The 23,144-nt window shown below is 41.0% G+C and overlaps 1 protein-coding gene across 8 annotated transcripts in view; it reads right to left on the bottom strand.

Moving 5' to 3' along the window:
• LOC144001672 (mitogen-activated protein kinase kinase kinase kinase 3-like) overlaps positions 1-23,144 on the bottom strand; it is a 32,725-nt gene that overhangs the window by 4,123 nt on the left and 5,458 nt on the right. Inside the window, exons 2-34 of one of the 8 annotated variants that reach the window (XM_077496183.1) lie at positions 19,684-19,741; positions 19,458-19,548; positions 18,416-18,480; positions 18,272-18,327; positions 18,143-18,190; positions 17,260-17,302; positions 17,060-17,132; positions 16,752-16,883; positions 16,349-16,411; positions 16,188-16,269; positions 15,621-15,737; positions 13,967-14,045; positions 13,825-13,883; positions 11,960-12,022; positions 9,640-9,692; positions 9,444-9,482; positions 8,564-8,638; positions 6,766-6,817; positions 6,037-6,415; positions 4,426-4,532; positions 4,249-4,290; positions 4,073-4,157; positions 2,791-2,870; positions 2,606-2,666; positions 2,398-2,515; positions 1,413-1,471; positions 1,148-1,251; positions 807-984; positions 642-710; positions 474-566; positions 338-408; positions 204-259; positions 71-118 (exon numbers count right to left, since the gene is read on the bottom strand). In XM_077496183.1, the coding sequence (XP_077352309.1) occupies positions 71-118; positions 204-259; positions 338-408; positions 474-566; positions 642-710; positions 807-984; positions 1,148-1,251; positions 1,413-1,471; positions 2,398-2,515; positions 2,606-2,666; positions 2,791-2,870; positions 4,073-4,157; positions 4,249-4,290; positions 4,426-4,532; positions 6,037-6,415; positions 6,766-6,817; positions 8,564-8,638; positions 9,444-9,482; positions 9,640-9,692; positions 11,960-12,022; positions 13,825-13,883; positions 13,967-14,045; positions 15,621-15,737; positions 16,188-16,269; positions 16,349-16,411; positions 16,752-16,883; positions 17,060-17,132; positions 17,260-17,302; positions 18,143-18,190; positions 18,272-18,327; positions 18,416-18,480; positions 19,458-19,548; positions 19,684-19,741 (2,798 nt within the window). The remainder of the gene's footprint in view (positions 1-70; positions 119-203; positions 260-337; positions 409-473; positions 567-641; positions 711-806; positions 985-1,147; positions 1,252-1,412; positions 1,472-2,397; positions 2,516-2,605; positions 2,667-2,790; positions 2,871-4,072; positions 4,158-4,248; positions 4,291-4,425; positions 4,533-6,036; positions 6,416-6,765; positions 6,818-8,563; positions 8,639-9,443; positions 9,483-9,639; positions 9,693-11,959; positions 12,023-13,824; positions 13,884-13,966; positions 14,046-15,620; positions 15,738-16,187; positions 16,270-16,348; positions 16,412-16,751; positions 16,884-17,059; positions 17,133-17,259; positions 17,303-18,142; positions 18,191-18,271; positions 18,328-18,415; positions 18,481-19,457; positions 19,549-19,683; positions 19,742-23,144) is intronic. The other 7 variants (XM_077496188.1, XM_077496184.1, XM_077496190.1 and 4 more) reach the window with 7 other exon arrangements.

The raw sequence follows: 23,144 nt of genomic DNA, 5'->3' as shown, positions 1-23,144 counted from the left end.
CAGTCCACAAAGTTCAATAAACAGCTCGTTTCACCAGGCCTCAAGAATCCCAACAGAGAGTCAGCGATACCTTGGCAGAGTGACGCCTCTGTCATGTGGATCTCTGTGGTCGTCTCGTCTTTTTTTTTGTGAGAAGGCATCAGAAAACGTTAACGTGTGTGTGGCGTGCACGCGTGCGTGTAGGCGCTCATGTGTGCGCTCACCTGTCTGATCCCAGTAGTCTGAAGATTCGCGTACTGTCCGAGATCTCCTGCGTGATCTGAGGAATCGCGCAGTGTCAAGAATTTACATACAAAAACACGATTGTGTGGGTTCTGACACGAGAAACGCGTCTCACCTCGTTGGTCTTGAAACTCCGCCCCTGCATGCCGTGCCTCCAGAAGGCCAGCACGCTATCCTGGAGGCAAACTGGGAAGAAAAAAAACAACAACAATGGCAGTGGCGCCTTGATTTAGGGAGTTGTGTTTTCCTACCTGTGGACTCGATCTGGAAGTTGAAGGTGAGCTCGGCCGACAACTTCCTGCTGGATTTCAGTCGGCCCTGGAGGTTGACGATCTTGATACACCCTGATGAAGACAAGCGAGAAATGAGGAGATTTTGTTGCTTCTGGATGCGTTTCATCAGACTTCCAGGCGACTCACGGTCGAGGCAGACGAGGATGGTGTCCCTCTCCAGCTGCGTGACGTGGATCACGCACGTCTGAGGCGTGTCTGACGAGAGAAAAAAAAAACACATTTGGAGAATCTGGTGGGTTGACCCCCCCTTTACCAGAGGTCAAATCTTGCAACGACGGTGTGCGTTCTCACCCGTCTCCGTGAACCAGGAGGAGGTAGCGTTGGGGTTGGGGTTGACGGTGCCGAAGCGGACCACTTGGTTGAGCTCGCTCCCTTTACTGACAGCTACGCAGATGAGAGGGTAGGTCTGCTCCGGGACCACCAACATCTCAAAAACCTCCAGCGGGCACGGCAGAGGGAAGTCGATGGTCTGTTTTGCACGCCCCAAAATTATATTATTAAAAAAATACAAATAAAAAAATAAAATAAAAAAATAAAAATAATAATAATAATAATAATAAAATAAATAATAAATAATACAATTTAAATAACAGAACAGAGAATTGTGATATAAAAAATAATGATATAGTGACCTTGATGAGCATAAACTTCTGCATTGATTCCACCCACTCCAGCAGCATTACATGGGACTGGAAGGCCCCACAGAGGTACTTGTGGCCTGTATACGGGTTGCGCACTGCACAAAGAAAAACAGCAATCATTAACATACACGTCACACTACATTACAAATAACAACATTGCACGTTTAAAATATTCATTGTCTTTACATGTGCCATTTGATTCATCATTTTCATTCATCCTACATGTTAAAGACTTCAGGGTAACAAAAATACTTACCCACGCAACACTTTTGGCACCCTTTCGTGTCTGGAATTTTAGTGGAAACCGCAAACTTCCTGTAAAAAAAATAAAAATAAAATAAAATAAATAAATAAATAAAAAAAAATAAAAAAAAATACAAAATAATAATTGAATTGTGTTTCATCAAAAAGAAACTTGCATAATTAATGTTTCAAAGAATTTTATTTGTCTTAATATTGTTTTTACGTTGAAACAGTTTCTTTTTTTGTACCAAAAAATAAATAATTGTGATTTCAATTACTGCCAAAATAATGGGGATTATTTTTATTTTTTCTTCCCATAAACGAGCAGCCCTAGAAAATTCAATACTGTAGATACATGACAAAAAAGGATTGGTTTTCTTTCATTTAATTTCATTTTCTCTTTTTTAAATAATTATTTATTGATGTAGAGAAGTTGATCCCAATATAACAACCAGTCCCAAAACAGAGCAGTTAGTTCATATATTTATTTATTGGCATATATAAAAGCATCAGTCATCAGATTGGAATTAAGCCTCACATTTCTCAGAAAGACAACAGTCTAAAAGCTAAATATTGAACTTTTTTGCCAAAGTGGTGATCAATAAAAGAGATAAAGCTAAGATATTATTATTGCAACAATGTAATGTGCCGCATAGTAACGTATTTTATCAAAATGTACTCGTCCTTGTCATTGGCTCCCTTGAAAGTCACTATAAAACAAAATTATTACTATCGTAAAAAGGTTTTATTGCTATTGAAAGGAGTTCATCTATTATATCCTGAATTTTCCCTCTGGGGCTCATTAACGGATTATCGTATCTACAGCATGGACAATCACAAAATACTATATTATACTATATATGCTAGAGCATTATTCGTAACGGTGCTAGTTCGACCTTTGGACGGATTTACCTCCTTTCCCACCATTTAAAACGGGAAACAAATTCAGAATCTGAATGACTTGCTGAGGGTTACATTCCAATGATTAGACCCTTTACCTGGGTATCATCTTATCAGGCAGCTTGTGTGTAGGAATGGCGACTGGTAACTTCTGCAGTTGTCTGGCCTGGTCGAAGAGTCCCGGCAGGCCGTGAGAGTACAGCTGGGAAGCTTTGCCTGCAAGTGCAAAAAGTACCATTTAATTGTTATTTACAGCAAGTCCATTGCTGTAACTAACTGCTGCGTGACAAATGCAAAATGACTAACCGGATACTGAGAGAAGATTATTGTTCATGACGTACAACCACGTGCATCGGCGAGGGAACAGCTACAAGGACACAAAGGATGCCGCATGTTGTTGTTGTTGTTGTTAGAAATACATCTTGTGATTCCACATGAAAGTATTTAGCACACAAATAAACACATTGACTAATAGGAAATGCATGACTCACCTGTTCCATTGTGGTCTCATGCAGCTCATTAAGGTTGAGTGTGTAAATTCCCTCTTCTGCGCCAAATATCAAATACTGATCTGAAATGCCACGGAACAACACAAGATGTGTATTGGACAAACACAACAGCACAATTTGGGTGTTAGGCTTGGGTGGAGAGTCGCCACTTTCAAGCCACAGCTGAACAACACTATAAGGAACATGATAATGCAAAAGGTAAGCAGAGCTGCATTATTTTTTGATTTATTTTTTTGCTGGATGCATATATTTATTGGTCAGTGAAGTTGTCGATGCTATGAGGCCGGATATCTAATAGATGTTTTGTCTTCCTTCTACTCCTTTTGAACATGTAACCTGTGCCAAATGATCTAATTTCTGTCCACTTTTTTGTTAATATAATTTATTGATATTCAAGGGATACTTGAACAATTTTCAGCAGTGAAAAGTTAGTATTTTGTCCAGAATGAATTTGATAACTTCATTACCTTCACGTACAATTAATACCTTTAAAAAAAAATGTTTCTACTTGCTGTCGATTGATGATGACATCACCTGTGCTGAGGAAGTAGGTAACAGCCAATCATGGCTCACCTGTTTTCTGGGTTTGGTCAGTAAACTGAGCCATGATTGGTTTAAAGGTATTAATTGTACATGAAAAATAATGAAGTTATCACATTAATTATAGACACAATATTAACTTTTTCTGCTGAAAATGGCTCAATGAGTCAAGTATTCTTTTTATTTTTAAATTAATCACGATTAATCACTTAATTTAAAAAAAAAGGCTTTTTTTCAACCTTTTTCAACAATTCTTTTGACATTTAATGTTACGAGGATGTCTTAAACATTTTTTGATCCAATGCACACACTCATCCTATTTTTCTAATCAATTACTTGCATAATTTAAAATGGAAAAAAAATATGACTCAAATAGTTTGACATGAACAAATATTCTGAATGTCATCTGCAAATATTTATTAAATGCTTTACTTTAATGCATGTGGTTATGTTTATTGCTTAAACACAACCTGTACTACCTTTAAAGTAACAATCCGCTGCTAAATGACCATCAGCGGTCAAACTTAATGGAGTGATTAATCTCAGTTAATAATTAATTCGATCGTCATTGATTCATTATTTAATGCTTTAATTTGACTTTGACAGCACTATTTTAAATATAGTATTTTTTAAAATATATTTACATATAGCCATCAATCAATTAAAAAAAAAAAAAAAAAAAAAAAGCAAAATGGCTCTCCGTTCGGTCCTACGTTTTTGTTACCTCTGGTGTCCGGGTTGATCCAGGAAGTGGCACAATGGATCTTGAGAGGGCAACCGTTGAACACCTTGGAGAAACACGCACCCATCTGCAAACACAGACGGAGGAGTGATTAAAAAACAAAGAATCTCAAAGATAAATCCTTAAAACCTGCCGTACAAGTTCAAGGAGACGCTTACATGGACTTTCGGTGTCGGTGGGAGCCCGTTGCTACTTGGCATCTAACGTTGATCGACACATAAACACATACAGTGGTCACCACAAAGTTTTAAGAGAAACATGAAGATTGCGTTTTCTTATTAGGTCATTTTTGATGCTCTTTTCATGCTATTCTGTGAGACTCGTTGACAAATTACCGGAACATCCTTCTTGTCCTTCCGTATGGGAACACTAGGGGGCATAGTGGACTGTTGTCTGTCTGCAGGACTGTTGCGCTCGCCATTGTGCGAGTTCAAGCCGTTCCCTGCAGATATACAACGCACACAAGGTCAGTTTGGGTGAAGCTGAAGGAGATGATGTATATCAGTGGACTCACAGGACTGACGACAGAGAGTGAGCAAAAATTGACTACAAGGCGGGGGAGGGAGGGAAGAGGGGAGCAGGCTAGCATGATAAATGCAGCCGTGACTTCATCTTTACACGCTTCTCTCCTCTTCCTTCATCCTCATTGGGAGGGCTAGTAGGCTGCTGTTAAATGATTGACAGCACTCAGCAACCAATCAGGTGGATAACAATTAGTGTCAGGACATAGATAGCAAAAAGCTGATGGGTCAAAAGAACTAAAAACATGGGCTGTGTTCAGAATCAGTCATTCCCTCATCTTGAATCTTTATATTTCAAATGAAAAACAGATTTGGAAGACCATTCGGGTGCATTATTCATTTATCATCTTTGCATAATTATGATGCACCAGATCAATGCTAACACGTAGCCTTTCTGTAATATTCTAAAAGCAAATACATGGATATTGTTTTACACTAAAATCGACAAACAAAACACTACTCACCCACCGTGTTGTGGCTTTTGTTTTTCTGCATTGGCATCATGGTTGATTTGATTATGATACATTTTCACTTATTTAAAACTCATAGCATACATTGAGGCCGCTATGTATATAATAACTTCACTACTCGAGATGGGAATTCATAAAAAAAAAAAAAAGCATTTCTGATTAATTATCAATACTGCTTATCAAACTGATCATCTTATTGAGTCTTATTGGGTGATAGAATAAAATAATACAAAAGGTTTTATTTGCTAAAGAAAATAAAACTCTAGTATCTTCATTCTTCAACTAAGCATATCCAGCGTCACACCTGTCAAAATTAAGCAATTAATCGACAAGTAATCAATTATCAAATTAATTGACAACTATTTTAATAATCGCGTAATCATTTGGAGCCATTTTTTATTTTTTTTTTAAACTGTAGAAATCCTCTGATTTCAGCATATCAATGTTTTTCCTTAGAAAACAATGACCGAATTGGTAACAAATACGAAGTATGAAATAAATACCAATGACTGGTTAATAAACAGTAATCAGCGGGGAAAAATGCTTTTGTAATACACTTAAATGAAAAATTAAAATGAATCTGATTACATTAGTCAATTGAATAATCAATAGATTAATCCATTCTAAAAGTATTCTATAGTGAAAGCACTAGCGCATTGATAAACAGAATCGTCTGGCAAGCAAACAATTTCTAGGAATCGAATTTCATGAGTTCTTTTTGAGAACTGGTTTTCATGTCCATCCTTACTCACGACTACACACTCAAACAGCACTCTAAAATGACAATTTCATTAGATAGGGGACAATATAGTGCATAGGGATGGATTCTGAACATAGCCCAGGAGACGTTAAAAGTGTTGATATTAATGGAGTACTCATGGGACAGATAAATCAGTAGGAGAGGACAACTGGAGGGGCGGGGGCAAAAGGATGCTATCAAGCTACTGGCTCTTACTCGCTTCCTCATTCTCTTTTTCCTGCTCCTCTTTCACCTCCTTCAGCACCTCCCACGCCTCCTCCAGCTCCTCCTCTGTGTGAGGCGTGTGGAGCCACTCCCAGAAATGCCTAAAGCTCCCATCGTCCTCCGGGGCGGACGTGTCCGCGTCCGAGCGCTCGCTCGCGGTCTCGTTACCTAGGCTGCTGCGCCGGTGAGGCGGCAGCCTCGGGGGCGGCGGCCGCGGGGGCACGTTGGAGGCGGGCTTGGCCGGGCTGGGCGTCTGCGGGACCGGACAGCGCTTGATGGTCCCGCCTCCGCCTTGATGGTCGCCGTCGTCGTCCCCGCTGTGCGATTGGCTGTCGTCCTGTTTGGGCTGTGGCGTGCTGATGGACTTGGGCTGGGGGAGTGGAGACACAAAGTCGTAGTTTAGTTCCAGATAGACAAGAACAAATTGTTGCCTTGACAATTTTTTGCTTTGAATTGTGAGCAAAATTTTGTGATAATAGCAGTGGCAGTGAAATAAACATCAACATCGGAGTTATAACCCTTTCAGCAATGAATATTTAAATGCAAACGCCAAAGCAACATTTAGACATTTAGCACTAACAGGCACATATTCTTTATCCTCTGTGAAGAATGACAAAGCACATATCTGTTAAATTCTCCCCATTTTGATCATGTCATTGCTTATTTTCCCCGATATTTATGGCTTCAGAGGTCCCACTGTAAAAGATGTCTGACACCTACCTTGGGCGGAAGCGGGGGTGGGACCTTTGGTCTCAGGATAGTGTTCATCTTACTATACAGTGAGAAGATGGAGAGAGAGAGAGAGTGACTGACTTTGCATGGCAGGACAGCTCAGAATCATGAAGCATTACACCTACAAATACAACAATACTATATGATGCTGATTAATCAAAAATCAATTAAAGGGGACATATTATTAGAAATTGACTTTTTAATTGCTTAGTGTAGAAATAGCTAAGTCTCTGGAGTGCATGCCCACCCACAAAGTGTGAAATTATACAACCATGTAAATTTGTGAGCTGCTTATGTTTGAAAATGCTTCCATGAGCAAGCAGCTCACAATTTTGCCCAAATGTGATGCCACAATTTACATGATACTGTCAGCAAAACGCAATTCTCTGCTCATGACTTGGCAGGTAGACTAGGAAAAGTTATACCATTTTCAAGCGCATTACACAAAAGCAATATTATGTGGAAGCCAAAGGGTAAGCAGAGCTGTAGTGTTAGCGGAGATCAGCAATAGCTTCTGCGTAGCATGTTAATTGTTCATCAAAGATCACAGTGGTGGTTAGGAGAGTATTTGTGTGAGTGTTTGGCAATTTGTCTGTTTCATGCACCACATGCACAGATCAGAACACTAACAAACTGCAATTTTGCTGTTTGATGAAGTGCCGCCTTCTTCAGTGAAAATACAATTCTTGCTATGCTTGTCTTTATGAGGGCTTGCTTTTTGCTTTTATTATTTTACTTCATTCAATGTATTTTGACCCAAAAAATGTCAGAGATTTTTATTTTATTTTAAAAACAATGCAAAAATATGTCTCCTTTAATCATCAGCTTCTAGTCTACACACAAAACGCACCCGAATCAAGCAAGCTGGTGTGAAGTCTCCGGGAATTGTAGTATTGTAGTGCCAAAACTCAAGTTTTTACGTAGGGAGGCGCTAGCGAGTCAATTTGAAGGGGCCGTTATGTCACCATCAGCAGCACAATGACAGAGATTTGACACCATTCTGCTTCATAAAGGTGCAAATATATTAGCTTGTTCAGACTGATATGAACACACAAATGAGAATGGACAGCAGCTGGATAATGAATCAAATACAGAAATGAGCACGAGCCACATTGTTCAACATGTAAACATACTGCCTTCCCCATGCCCCCAACATGTCAATCTCATCTTCTGTCCATGAAATGGTTATTATCCAGCTATGGGGTCAAATAAAGCAAAGCGCAGAAAACGTAAACCCTTTCCGCCTTTGCTTTTACACAATAAGGGAAGAAACGGCATGTCAATGAATACTTGAAAAGATGCAGCGAGCAGCATTGGCATGTAGGCAAAAAACAAACAAGGAAGCACAGAGAGATGGCAGTGGGTGCAAGAGGTGGACAAAGAAGCATCAACGATCACCAAAGCTACACTCGGACCCGAAACTGGAATCCAGTCATCACTCACGCTCATCTTTAGTGTTATTACGAGCATCCTGTTAGGGCTGTAAGTGTAATGTTGTAAAAAAAACAAAAAAAAACAACATGCTAAAATACTGGCTTCCAGGTGAGTTTTAGGGTTAGGGCAATTGTTAGTTGAGATGAAAAGCTGTCAAGATGCGCACACACACAAACACAGGTGGCGTGATGGTGCGGTGAGCTGCATAGAGATGCGTGGATGAAACTGTAGCGCAAACAGGAAGCCTTCCTCCTCCTTCCTCCGCTCCTCATCATCAATTTGATGCGGGCAAGGGAGGGAAACGAGGACGGAGAGGCATCCCGTTCAAGGACTGCATGAGGGGGAAACTTACTGAGTGTGAGTTTCATCATCATCTGCACCATCATCATCCTCATCCTCATCATCCCCTAAGTGTGCCACATGGCCCCTGGGAGCGGAGGTGGAGATAGTAGGGGAGGGGAGATTTCGGGGATTCGAGGTAGGAAAGATGAGGGGAGGAAGGATGCAAGCAAAAGGTGGTAGGAGATGACAACAGGAGGAGGAGGTGGAAGATGAGGAAGAAAAGTAAGGGGTGGAGGGATTAGAGCTGTGTGAAGCTTTGTCCACAAATAAACCGCTAACCCTTCAAACAACTTCTTAAAAACAGAACAATTAAAGACAACGAAGCCTAATTTCCTGTACTGTACAGTTAAGAAAAAAAAAAAAAAAAGATGGGAAATGTGAGTCCAAAAAATAAAAATAAAACTTCCACTTCTCATCAGCAAAGTTGAATTCCTTCTTGCATATAAATATCATGAGATTACCAACATAAATGGTACACCCATAATTTCAAATAGAATCAGGAATGAATGTGAAGCAACAGATTGCCGCGTAGAAAACAAAGCAAGAAGAACCCCTGCAGATTTGAGAGTCTTTGAATAAAAACGACAACCACGTACGTGCATGTGTGGAGTGTCAGCATCAGTGTGTGCAAGCCATGCTATGCAGAAAAGCGGCTCATAAGCGCAACCTTTCAACTCCATGATATTAAAGCGCCAAGCGAAAACCCAGCAGAGTGCAAAACGCTGACAGACCGGAAACAGCGAGGGGTCGTTAGTGGCGCGTGATCAGATCCGCTTAATCGCCGGTTAACGGTGATTGGCTGATGTGGTGGTTAGAGTGCCAGCAAAAATCGAAAGGTGCCGAGTCAGGACGAACGCAGGAGTGGAGGAGGAGGAGGAGGTCGGACTCACCTCTGCTGCAGCTCCTCCTCGACCGATTTGAGAAGACTCCTGTTTTAGGAGGAGAGGAACAAGTGGAGAGGTTGTTATTATTAACAGAGTGCAAGCAGGAAAGTATTATATGAATCTAACATGATACACTTAGGAAAGCTAAAAGGGTTCAATTATGTGCAAAGGCAATCAAAGACACAAAGTGAAGAGGACTTACTTGTTCCCTCCGAGCAGACAGGGCGAATCGTGACTATACTCCAACTGCAAGTCCTAAAAAAAAAAAAAAAAAAAAAGACACAATTGCATCACTATTGGGACATCATATACAAATGGCTGGCAATACACTTGAATTCACAATGAAATAATGACTAATAAGACTGAAGCACAGTCGTCGAATGACAGCAAGTGCTTCAACTACGGCAGAAAAGTGTTTTATAAGTACAATTTCATGACATGTTCTGGCACATGGTGTATTTGTCTTCTGCTTGTGTTCACATTGTGGCCTTACAAGCGCATCAGGAAAAAAAGGAGAGTTGCAAATGTGCCAATCAAGTGAAAATATGCTTTTTCCAAGCGTTAATGGCAACAGGTGGCTAGCAAGTTCATTGTATTTTCTGCCATCTAGTGAAATAGCATTTAATTATTCTGTCTGCCACAGTACATCTCTCGCATTAGCAGAGAAACAAAAATATATAATTTGCCATAAATTTTCCCCAGGAACAGCGGTTAGGCATTACTGACTTAAAATATAGACAATCAATCAAAGCAGAAGTTGTGACTAACAATGTGTTAATCCTTTGCTGGGGAAGATACCCGATCCATCCTTTCACTCATTTGCTTCCTCAGGCTTCAGGACCTTTGCTGTACTTATTGCATAATATCCACCTTAGCCACAAAAAGGCAAAAAGAAGGAATTGACAAAACAGGGATGGAAATAGAAGCTGCCTTTCAGTGGTGGAGGGGCCACAGGTGGCTGAAAATATTCAGGAATTAACTTTTCAGCTCAACACCTTTTTGATATTATCACACCATTACGAATAAGCCATGCTACCAATAAAACAGCTATGGCTTGTTTACAGTCGACATTATTACATCAAGTGCATGTCTCATTAGAAGTATATGATGGGAGTGCGTTTGCTCTAACTAGAAGTCTTAAAAGTGCTAACTCCACTTTTAAGTCATGACAACGGCACATTCTTTAATCCAGGAGCTAAAAAGCAACAGTGGGTATGATGAATACCGGCATCTAGTGGTCATGTTGCAATTAAGAAACCCCAACGTGACCTCGCTCGTTTACAACCCTACGGCATTTGCCCAAAAGCTGGCTGCACCAAAATTGTTGCAACTCAGTATGGTAAGCCATCAACATCAACCACTTCTTCAGAAAACATGTTTGGAATTTTTGTGCAGTCAAGCATGACTGAAGCACCACAAGGATGCAAAAAACAAAACAAAACAAAAAAACTCTGAGGCAGGCGGATTGCAGTGGTGGCAGCCGAAAACCTTTGTGACTTTGCATCGACATTTCAACTTGTGGCCAGGGATGGCACCATCCTCGTTGATGGCGTCCACAGCGTTCCGCCATCACGATCCCAACGGAAGGCATTTCCTCTTGCTCCGGCATCCAATAATCGCATGTTATCCACAGTGACAGAAAAACAAACGTAATTATAAGATGTCTGCCCTCATCATTGTCTTCTACACGCCCTAATGTGGTCGTCATGGCCACCGCGGCGGCCTGTTTGGCGCCACCCAAGCCGCTAAACCATTTAGCATTCCGGTGTGAATTCTGCAGGCTGGGCCTTTCATTTTTTTGTCATCCAAAGTAACAAAGCTGTCCAATGTATAGCATCGAACGGAACTTGATGAGGTTGTCTACCAAAAACCACCAAGTAAAGCCACAATGTGTAAGCAGCCATGTGTCAGGGCGGGGAGAAAATGACATCGTGAAAGGAAAAAGTAGCATAGAAAAACAAGAAGGGTTGGGGAAAAGAAAAAAAACACAAGAGAAGCACAGGCGCGACACTTGTTTTCTTCATCTACCATACGTGACAGGTTAGAGCACCATAAACAAAGCCGAAGAGTACGAAAATAGAGAGACATTCTGCAAAGAGGAAAATTCAACTGGGAGAAAAAGAAGTCTATTCCCCCCCCCAGTGTGCCTTGGAGCAAGACACTGGACTACTCAAAGTAAATCACATACATGTAAAGCATCTTTAATGTGATTGTTCTGTTTGGGTGCTTTCATATGATTGTACAAATTTTTGAAGGCAGGAGGGAAAAAAAAGATGACAGCAACAGTTAATGAGGCTGGAAACAAAGAGAAGAACAACACAGATGATGAGCAGAAGCGCAACAGGACACCAATCGCCCGAAATGAACACACAAAAAGAAAGAGGCAGAGATTAGGAACAGCAGAGAAACACGGAAGAAAGAAAGGAAGAGGTTAGTGATGATGAACAAAACAATGCAAATCAAAAAAATAAAGGGGAGGGGGGAGAGATAGAAAGGAGGAGAGACGAGAGAGAGAGTACTACCAGATTAGATCTCGCGGTATAGTAGAGCTCCTCAACACAGTCCAGATAGGGCTCAGAATCACACTGGTCAGCAAGACAAAGCGAGAGAGACCTCAAGTTAATACATCAACCTTGGACGATGGAGGGAATGGGGTGGGGGTGGGGGGGTGGAAGTTGGCAGGAATTGTGGCATTGATGCAAGACAGAAGATGATGTATGGGACCGAGGGGGAAACAAAATGGATGAAGGCCAAATTGGGTTCTGGAGAGAGGATACATTCGTGAAGGGGCATCCAGGAATCACCTGCGGTAGATTGATTTGGGAAAAAGAAAAAAAACAAAAAAAACCCCACCATATTTCCTCACATAGTGGCAGTTATTTACTCAACTGCAGAGGAACGGGAATCGTTTAGTCTTAAATGGTAAATCAGGATTATTAGATTACATGAACAAATAATTTCCTAATATTTTCCCACAAATAACTTGCACTTAATAGCAGTTGAACATCTTATTTTTGTAATCGACGCTAAGGTGGGAACAGTCAACTTCGAATAATTGATGACATCATTTATATTATTTCGCTTGTCAATTTGCTATCCGTGCCTCTGTTGGCCTCTAAAGACAAGTTCAGTCTCCTCACCATACGCATCTACGCATCCCTTCCATCCCCAGTTGCAGTCAGCCCACCCCCTGACCTGCTCACCAGTAGGGTTGCAAAGTTCCGGGAATTTTGTAAAAAATAAAAATTACAAAATTGAAGGCTGGCCCTCAAAAAGGAACTTTTGCATTCATAAGTCAGGTTTGAAAATTATCCAAATCCTGTACATACTGGCATGTAATAAAATATATATACATTACAATACAATATTCCAGACATCATCTTCTGTAAACATGCACCAGCTTTAAATATACCATGTCTGCTGTGGTAATGAAGTCTTGTAAAACACATGCTGATATCAGTCCTAGCAAAAAGTATTACAACCAACTAACGAGACCACCTGTTAAAAAGAAGGTGTCAATTTGAGCAGAGCACCACAATCTGAGGAAATACGGTACAGGCCACCTTCAAGAAAATTGAAAATATCTCCAGTCATGTTTCCATGCAATCCTAAAGGTAAAAGTGGCGTGTCGAAAAATCCTCCAGAGACAGCTATGATTTCAATAAGGCAATGTTTAATTAATGACAAAACAATGCTATACATTGACGCTGTAAGTCATGAGAATCACACAGGTCAGCAGCAGCTAAGATGGAGGACCGTCATAATGAATTAACTGGATGAAAATGTACAAAGTGATTGTTACAATAATGACCTTCAGTGGTTATTTCAAATTGATTTTAAAAACACACAAACACACACAAGTGTCCCTTTGAATGTGTGAAAACAAATAATCTACAAGACCAGAAGAGAGGACAGGATGTGGCAGCAGTGATGGATGCCGATGTGCATGAACCCAGGACCAGCCGCTAGTCCGATTTCAAAAACTACTCGTACAAAATCTATCGCAAAACATTTGCACCCGCACCACCAATAACGTGTTTAACAAGTTCACAAAACCAATTGCATTCCTATAGTCTAATAGTCCAGACTTCCTCCAAGGCACATTTTGGAGACAATTCCAATTGTATACCTCCCGTCTGTCCTTTCAAACAAGATCAGAACAACTCAATGATTATCACACCCTGTCGGTAAAACTAAACCTCCTTTAAGACGGTAAACTCATTACACTTATTAAATAGGAGCCAACAGTGTGATATGGTGCTGCCTGATCAAATGGCATGAACTACACTAAATGGATGGGCTGGTTCTTTTGGGCTCAGACTGGCCATTCTTGTGTCGATGAAGTGACATAATTGTACATATGGAAACACATTTTTTAACAACTCACCGGTTCGTGATGGGGCTCAGTCTCCTTCCTCAGCGGTGGGTCGAACTTCACCTGACCGACTGGGAAGTCACAATAGATGGTGGTCGTGAACATTCAAACATTATCATCGTGTACATGCTCATTTACTGGTGCACAAACTCACAGTTGATCTCAGAGAGCGTTTTTCCTTCTCGGGTGCTTCTGCTCGTGGAGCGAATTCGATGAGGGACGGACACCGGAGACTGTGAGACACACAGATAAAGAAAAAGAGACGCACACAGTCAAATAAATGCTGAAATAAAGCACCGCGGCGGTTTTGCAGGCCACTCGAGAAGATTACACAAGGTGAAAAAGAAAACATAATCTGTTTGCTATTTCCTCTGGGGGGCGGATTTGATGACACAGCAAAAACAGCCAGCTGCACGCAGCAACAAGGTCAACACAATCAAAATCAAACAAATGCTCCCACTTCACGAGGTTCACATCTACTGTCACAGCGAGATGAAGTGCAGAACGTTAAAGGCGCTCGATAACTTTGAAATATCTTGAGATAAATTATTTGTATAAACCATGTGGAGATGTAAAAATGTTTAACATTTGATTAGGCCTAAAATAATCTTGTTTATATTGGGAAAGAAAACAAAAGACATCAGTCACGCAGTTCCTTCATGACAACACAGCAAATTCACACCATGCGTTCAAAAAAAAAAAAAAAAAGAGCATTTAAAAAATACAAATTCACATTGCCCGAACAAAATGGCTGCAGAATGAGGTGTCCAAAAAAATCTGAGAGTCTCACCCACTGTGCTTAGCTTAAGTTAACATTTTTATGCACTTTAATGTGCTGTAATAGGCACCATGTCGAAGTTAATTAGATGTCATCTACGAAAAACAAAAAATAATACAATGGGTTGTACCACGAGGTGGCTGTAATACCTTCCCAACAGAGCACACATACTGCCAGTAAAGCTGAAGCGCTACTCACTATAACCTTGGTTAAGTAAATCAACACCACCAGCCACTATATGAAGAAACACGCTACATAAGCCATCTAGCTGTAGGCACCAGTTTGGATATCATGATTTCCACCACATCAACTCATTGGCAAAAACACTTCAATCCAAGTCACACGCTTTGTTCAGACAAAACATCACTGCAGACACCGCAGCACCGAGGTGGTACCTTCCGACGGGCAGGAAAGCGGGGCGCGCGCCGTGCTCCGGGGCTTACGGCTAGGAAGTGACCCCTGTACTTAAACTGTGGAGGAGGAGGGAGAGGAGGGTAGAGGATGGTGGGAAGGCAGACAAGAACAGAAGAGAGGAGAGGCGAGGAAAGGGAAGAAGGAGAGGAGGAAGCGCTGCAAGATGGAGAAGGAGAAAAGAGGAGAACATTTGGTGAGGCAGTGCAATGGAGGAGGAGGAATGTGGGAAGTTAAGGCTGCTGGGAGGAATTGTTGACGTGGGGAATTTGACAAATGGAGAACAGAGGAGACACAATTTGGGGAGGAAGGAAAAGAGGCAACATCCAGTAAAAAGGTCATTACTGCCGCCATGCTGTCATGAATGAATTGGGCTGCAAAGGGTTGTTAAATTTTCTGTAAACATCTGCTCAACTTACATGAGAAGTAAAAAGAGAATTTTTGAAATATTACAATTTAACATAGAAGAAAAAAATATATCTAATATAATTACAAAAGGATGACCAAAAGATTTAAATATTTTTACTGAACCAATCCATTTCCATGGAAAGTTTCCCCAAAAAAATATATAAAAAAATTGCAACCCTAGGGATGAATACAATATAACGTCTCAGATTACCTCCGGTTCGGGGTCGTCATCATCAAAATCATTGTAGTTGTTGTGGTCGGGGTTTTTGGCTCGGTCCAGCAGCTCTTTAGCCAGCGTCCTGCTCAGGGGCTGAGACACGAACGGATGCTGCAAAGGCAGGAAGTGAGACTTTCAACATTTTTGGCTTTTACCAGAACATAAACAGCAAATGAAGTTTAATTTTACAGCCATTTAATCTGCTGTCTGGACAAACACGTGGATGTTGGCAATCTACTATTAGAACAGAAATTCCTGAGTCATCGGAGTCAAAGTGAAAACCTGCTCCACATTTCGAGATACATTCTCACTATAGCCTTGACAGTGAGGCATAAATACAAAATGCCATTGTCAGATGCTTCGTTGCAAATCCACAGGCGACATAGGGAAATAAATTGCACATTTATTGAATGGATGCACCAGCCCACGCACAGGGATGAAATGTGTAATGGAGCAGCAAGTGGGGGCAGTTTAATGGCTGGATTCTATCATTTGCTTTCAGTTCATTCTTGTAAAATATAACAGCTTCAACAGACTTCAACGTAGAAATAACTTTCTCACCTGTAGCAGCTTCTCGGCTGTGGGTCTCTTCTTTGGGTTCTTGGTTAGGGCTACTTTTACAAAATGGTGAAAGTTGTCCGTCCTGTGGTCCAGAATATGGTTCAGATTATTAACGACAAATGTGGTTGTGCCATTTGGTGGATTCAGGAATTTCGCCTTACCACTTGACCTTGTCTTTTAATTTAGGTGGCTGGAAATTACTCTTTGTCATTAAGAAAAGAGCCCTGTGAAATGAAGATGAGAAAGGATCTTGTGTAATTCATGGCATTAAAAACATTTATCAGCATTCTATATTTCAGATTCAAAGGAGAGTATGGCTTTCGCTTCAGCGGCTACTACTTACAACAGAAAAACTTCTATTTCACTCGTGGTTGTTGCACTTCATCACCAAGAATTAACCATTATCATTATATCATTTGGCAGCTGCCAAAAAGTTGGAAGGTACTCAGAAGATCCAACAATTTATGAGCATTTAAAAAGTACTTCGCATAAAGTGTTCCCTTTAAATTAAAATTGGTGTCTGTTTGGTGTAACTGATCAAAATCCACTGCACTGCTCCCTCACCTCATGGGATGCAGCTCAAACATGGGTGGCTGCAGCTCAGCCAGCTCTATTGCGGTAATGCCCACGGCCCAGATATCACACAGCTGGTTGTAGCCGCCTTTCCTCTCCACTGCTGCCACCTCTGGAGCCATCCTGTTGCAAAGGAGAGACAAACACATGCTCCTATTCATTAAGTTGTTGTTTTTTTAAAGTGCTGTTGCATCAAGTAATCAATCAAATTCTATCATCCTGCTGTCCGAGAAGATCGATTGCCGCAGTTTGTACACTCTGCGCTCACATGCAAAAAAATAGCAGCATCAATAACTCACCAGTAAGGTGTTCCAATGAATGACTTCCTCTTGGCCAATGTTGCTGTGATCTGCGCTGATACACCAAAGTCAGCTATCGCGAGAAAAAAAAAAAGAAAGAACAGTGGATGAGATATTTATGACATGGGGTGAACACAAAGAAATCACCAGATCTCAAGGGAAGGAAAAAGAACAAACGGAAAAAAGTTAGTTCGTCTCACCTAGTTTGACGTAGCCGTTGTCTGTCAAGAGGATGTTGGCGCCCTGTTGGAGACAAACATGTTTCACGCATCAGGACACATTACAACACGGCGCGTGTCGACTCTAATTAAACACAACACGGTCTGTATGCCTTGCTTGAATTGTGACTGGGTTCAGCTTCTTTTGTGCATTACACATACAGAACTACACAAGAGTGCAGTCTGTTTGTGTACAGGCATTAAAAAAAAATACTATTGCAATAAATCATTTGAACATTTTCGCATCGCCTCTGTGGTTTACAGAGACAGCATTAAATTCACAAGAAGAAAGGAAGCCTGTTTGTTCGTGTGAGGACAGTCAATGAAATCCAGTGATGCTACATCAGTTTCAAGAAGTCAATATTATAAAGCATAATTATAGAAGAAAAATGTGTTTAAAAAGTGGCAGTACAAATATAGTACTTCTGTCTTAGACTGTGACATGATGCATGTAGTCTCCCTAAAGAAAAGAAGCAATTGAGTGTGTGTACCTGTTTAATCAAACATTCTTTATATATGTATTTTTACAATAATAATTTTCAGGACCTTTTGTGTACAAGTGGGCAAATGTAGTGTGTTGAAATACTTCAGCAGCATACATCAATCATTTCTCTGTCTTTGAGCCTGGAGGCAAACCTCTTTTGTGAACAAAATAGAATGTTAATGCATGTATGAGCCGTAAAGAGTTGTATAGTTGACTCCCCAAACTAGTTTGGGCTCATTTCCTTTACTTGTTGTGACTTCTCCTTATTAAAACGATCACTGTTGACTCTCTCAGTCCAAAAATGAATGCATAAGAAGCAAACCAACACCACATTCAGTTAAATTATCACATAAAAAAGTGATCTATTCCCCCAAAGCTCACCTTAATGTCTCTGTGCATTTTGCCTTTATTGTGAAGGTAGTATAAACCCTGCAAATACACAATCACCCAACAGCTGTTATAGCTATGAAAAACACAACAATGATCAAAATATATGCAGCATACGCTTACCTGCAGAGTCTCCCGAGACATGTAGGCTATCTGAGACTCTAACAAAGGCCCGGTTACTGAAAAAAGAAGAGGAGGAGAGTGAAAGGTCAGTAAGTAGAGGACCAGACGTGACTAACACGTAAACAATCAGAATGTGTGTGTCACCGTGATAGATGTCCTGTAGAGAACCTCCGCCGCAGTACTCCATGCTGATCCATAACTTGTCTCGCCTGCTCGCGCGCACACACACATATATATGTATATACTTTAGGCACACCTGCATAATGTAACTAACAACAGCTGCATTACAAATTCCACCCTTGCCAATATGCACCCCTGTCCCCTCCCAATGGACATATCTGGATTTCTTCATCCATTCCAATAACAAGCGAATGAACATGAGGCCAGTTGCGCAATTTAGCAGTGAAGATTATGCCTAACATTACATTACATAATTTCTTCAATCACTTCAGACAATTAAAAAAAAAAAAAAAAAAAAAAAAAAACAATTGGCATACATAACTAAACAACTGAAAAGAGTACCAACATTTTAACCAATGCATTTTATCGCTATGTTGTTTTTTTTCCACTTTTCTAACTCTTTCTGAGTAGAAACATGTACATACTGTACAAACAAGCATTATTTCATACACACATTTACACCTATGACGACTATCGAGGCTTCCATGAATCTATTTAGCAATTTTATGGAATGTGGGAGGAAGTCAAGAGTAAGAGGAGAAAACCCAGATTCAGACATGAATCTCCTGACTGCGACGGAAGCAGACGTCCTAAACACAATCACACCAACCTGCCAAACTTAGTATTCCATTCATCCATTTTCTTTACTGCTTGTCCTCTTTATAATCACGGATGAGCTCGTGCATATCCCAGCTAACTATAAGCATAAGATGGTGTGCACTCATTGACTGGTCTCCAGTCATTGAAACCCAGGACCTTGAAGTGAGGCAGACATGCTAACCACTAGCAGTGTTTTAGCAGTGGTGTACAACTACATCATCACTGAGAGCTGTTTCTAACATTTTGGCTCCTGTATTGTCACAATATTGAGACGAGCTATTTGCACATCAATCCCTTATATTAAGCTCATTCTATAGTTTCACTTGCATAGTTTTTGTTTACGTTCCGCAAGCTCATTATCTAAAACCACACACAAACGTCTGTAAAACATGCAAAGTATTCTTACCGGAGATAGCTGCCAAAGTAGGCCACGATGTTGGAGTGTTTACAATCCTTCATCATCAGAATCTCCTGCTGGACAACGGCAAAGTCCTCCCCTGGAGTGAACACAGTGACACCACATTGACTGACGGAAAAGAAGCCGCTTTCTCCTCATAGGGAGATAGAAAACACAGCAGACTAATGAAGGGATAAAGGGAGATGGCCAGAAAGGATGGAGGGAAGGAGCTCACCTGGCTCCAGTTTGATGACTTTGATAGCCGCCAGCTCTCCTGTGTTTACATTTCGAGCCTGGAGGACAGAGAGGAAGAAGAAGGGAGGTTAGCAATCAAAACGTACAAGCATACAAAGTACGAAATGCATGGTTGACAGTCAAAAAGTATCCCACTGTGCATCCACCAATTGTTTATGATACTGTATGTATGAAGTGAGTCTTTGACATGACACTGACTCAACATGAAATGGAGCTGTATTCCCGAAAATCCAGGAATTCTTTGGTAAACGATATTGACAGAACAGCAAGGAGGCAGATTTTCTATAAATAGTGAGACGTGTTTACATCTGGCCATAGCGCTTGCCAAAGGAAAGAGGAGTTCCTCTGTGAAACAAGACATGAATAAAAGATTATCCGAGGAGAGGAAATGTGAATCGCCCACTTCACTCGGGGCAGAAGCACAGCCGCATAAGAATGCGTGAAAGTGAATGGGTTTAATAGCAGTGTGGGGCTTTTTCCGTTGTTACTTATTAAATCAGCGCCTTTGGACTGGAAAGACGCATTGATAAGAGTGGCCATATATAATCCTTGAAATATAATTATTCTTACGATATACAGTATTTTCCCGTTACTTTTCACCCTCTTTTTCAAGTGTCCCTAACAAGCTGCTGCTCCGCTGCCCTCCTCCACTGCGGGGTCAAAACAGAGTACGGCTTCCGGTATTTATTTCTGCATTTATTTCTGCGTTTATTTTATGTTATTTATTTAGGCATTTTTGGTCCTCCATATGTTACCTCATGTCAGCGATTGTGGACATGCCACACAACACACAGCATTTTATCTTCCTTCTTTTATGTAAAATACTCCCAAACTTCGAACAGTCATTTTTTCCCCCCCGACTTCTTCCTCAGTTCTCATGACCATCGCGTCACATTTTTTCGACACAAAGTAGAACATAGTTCTGTGTATAAAAAATGGTACTTGACTGTGAAGTGTTTGCTTCACCCTAAATCTGTCATCAAATATATTCAATTTATTTTGATTAATCGTTGCAGCCCTAGCCCCAATTAGAGTTTTCAATTTTCTATAAAAGATCCTCCACAAGTGTGGGAAACAAATTGGACACGCCTGACATCCCATAACAATACACTTCCAAGTAAGCGTGATAACACTTCGACCTTGAAGACAAGACACCACCATCCAACATTGCAGCGCTGTACGGTTCTGGAAACACACACCCTCATCGGGACTGCAGCCTCGCCTGCATATTTAGCCAACAGATTGTAAACAACAGGCCGTGACATTTCACACAGTGCTCCGCTCACTTTATTATTAGAGAGTGAAACCTTCTAATGAAAGTGACCAAAGGCGGCAACAATACGAGGACACACTTTTGAATAAAACACTTGAAATGTCAACACGAGGACATTTTTCCTAAATAAGCGCACCGCAACCGCGAGGACAAAAAAACACTTGTAGTTTAGTCTAGCAGGAATGCGAGGAGCTGTGCCTTGTATTGAGGCCACAAGTGGAGAACAGGGGAATGATTGACAGCGCACAATACAACAACGCAGCACAAAACCACGTAACAAAGCCGTGGCAGGAGGGAGGAGACACAAAGAGACGTCCAGAGGCGAGAAAGGAGACACACAGCACAGTAGTGTGTTCGTTCGGTCTGCAGACGGACGGGAGTGATGACTCATAAGCGCTCGGTGGCACCGCTAAAGGCAACAACGCACACTTGAATGACTTCAATTGATTGCGTCTGGTGTCACTCTGCCATCGCTGCTGTGCTTGCTGCGAGTGTTTGCATGCTTGATAGAAATCATTTTTATTGTTACACGCAACTATAAATGAAAAACATGAAGCAATTTCAGTTTGGAATGAGGTTCTTCAGGCATTTTGGAACACAGTCTCTCATTCAACCAATCACACACAAGTACAACTGCGGCCCGCAACGATGTATTGCCGTATCAATTTTTTGAGCACACCCCTATTGTATACTATGGACTGTTTACAACGATATGAAAAGCAAGCATGTGTACGAAAGCAGGAGCAAAATGTTGGCTGAAAAAATTTTGGTGAAACAGAAAGATATCCTACTAAGACATTCAAAACAAATGTTCTCTGTATGCTTTTTCTTTGGCTTTTTACTTACTAGTATAGTAAGAATTGAGTTTTATTGTAAAAACAGTTCAAATATTAACATTGTACTTTTACAATTTGTGTACAGTTAAATTAAGAAATATGTGTGGGGTGGAAAAAACGTATTTCAAGGAAAACGCCAGAAGTTTCCAATTTCGAATTTAGCATGTAGCTTTTGATGGATTTCATTGGAATAGGCCTGGAGAAACTTTCAGTTACATTCAAACAACAGTGGTTAACATATTTTTGCACTTGTATGACAGTTCAACATGTTAACATGTTACCAAACACAGTGCCAATGAGGAGAGATAGGAAAACAAAACAAAAATTACTTTTCCCATGTAGCTTTCAGTGTGCAGCTTGTGGGGCTTTCTACTTGCATAGCGCGAGAGCAACTTTGCTCACACCCGTCATTAGCACCTTGGCCACAGTGCGCGCGTGTAAAATAGTCGGCGCAGTTTTGTACCCATGTGGCATTTCGCCCTCCTGTAACTAAGACGGTAACCAAATGCCCAAGTTGGCATTTTTCAGGTGAATGCAGGCGGAAAATGATTTATGCTTGTGGTCAATGTAGTGTGACTGAGGTCAGGTTATCCCACAGCAGGAGAATGATCAGGTGAGGTGAAGTTGCATAAGGTTAAAGTTCACGCTGAGGTCAACCACAAGCAGGTCAAAGAAAAATACCGCATCATACACTACATGAACATGTGCTCAATTCAAATTAATAATAAGGTTGATTTGATAGATGAAAAAATTGAGTTATGAGTTGACTCTTGGACTGAAAAACTTGTAAATCAAGGTCACACTATGATTTCAAGCGCTTCTGCTTTGCTGTGCTTGGTAGGTGAACAAGTGGAGGAAGAGCGAGAAAAACAGGATGGTTTGCAGAGCGCGCACGCCGCTTCAACTGCGAGCGACCCGACGGCCATCTGCAGGGCTTGTGACGGCACACAATCGTCTCGGTTTGTGGGCGGGTCACGCTGCACGCCTTCTGCCAGGCCGCCTTCCTCTGTTGGCGCGGTGCGAAACAATAGGACATGAGGGCCCTCGCGCACATACATAAATACTCACGCACAGACTTAAAGGAAGCCAGGGCTGTTGCATTCCTGCACCACGGTCGTCCAGATGTCTCACTAATAACACACAAGTCCCGGTGAGAGGAAATTGCTACTACAAGCACATTATAACTTCTACCTGCTTCAGCCTTGCATTAAATCCAGCAGGACGTACACGCACTACAGTTGAATGATTTGAAAAATTATCTTATTGTGATGTGATTGCGATTTAATATGCAATTGCCTTGAGATTTTTACCAAAATTTGCGTTGAATCAAAA

The sequence above is a fragment of the Festucalex cinctus genome, chromosome 14, assembly GCF_051991245.1.
Source record: "Festucalex cinctus isolate MCC-2025b chromosome 14, RoL_Fcin_1.0, whole genome shotgun sequence".
NCBI classification, from domain to species: Eukaryota; Metazoa; Chordata; class Actinopteri; order Syngnathiformes; family Syngnathidae; genus Festucalex; species Festucalex cinctus.
This window is presented reverse-complemented; position numbering and strand designations above follow the sequence as displayed.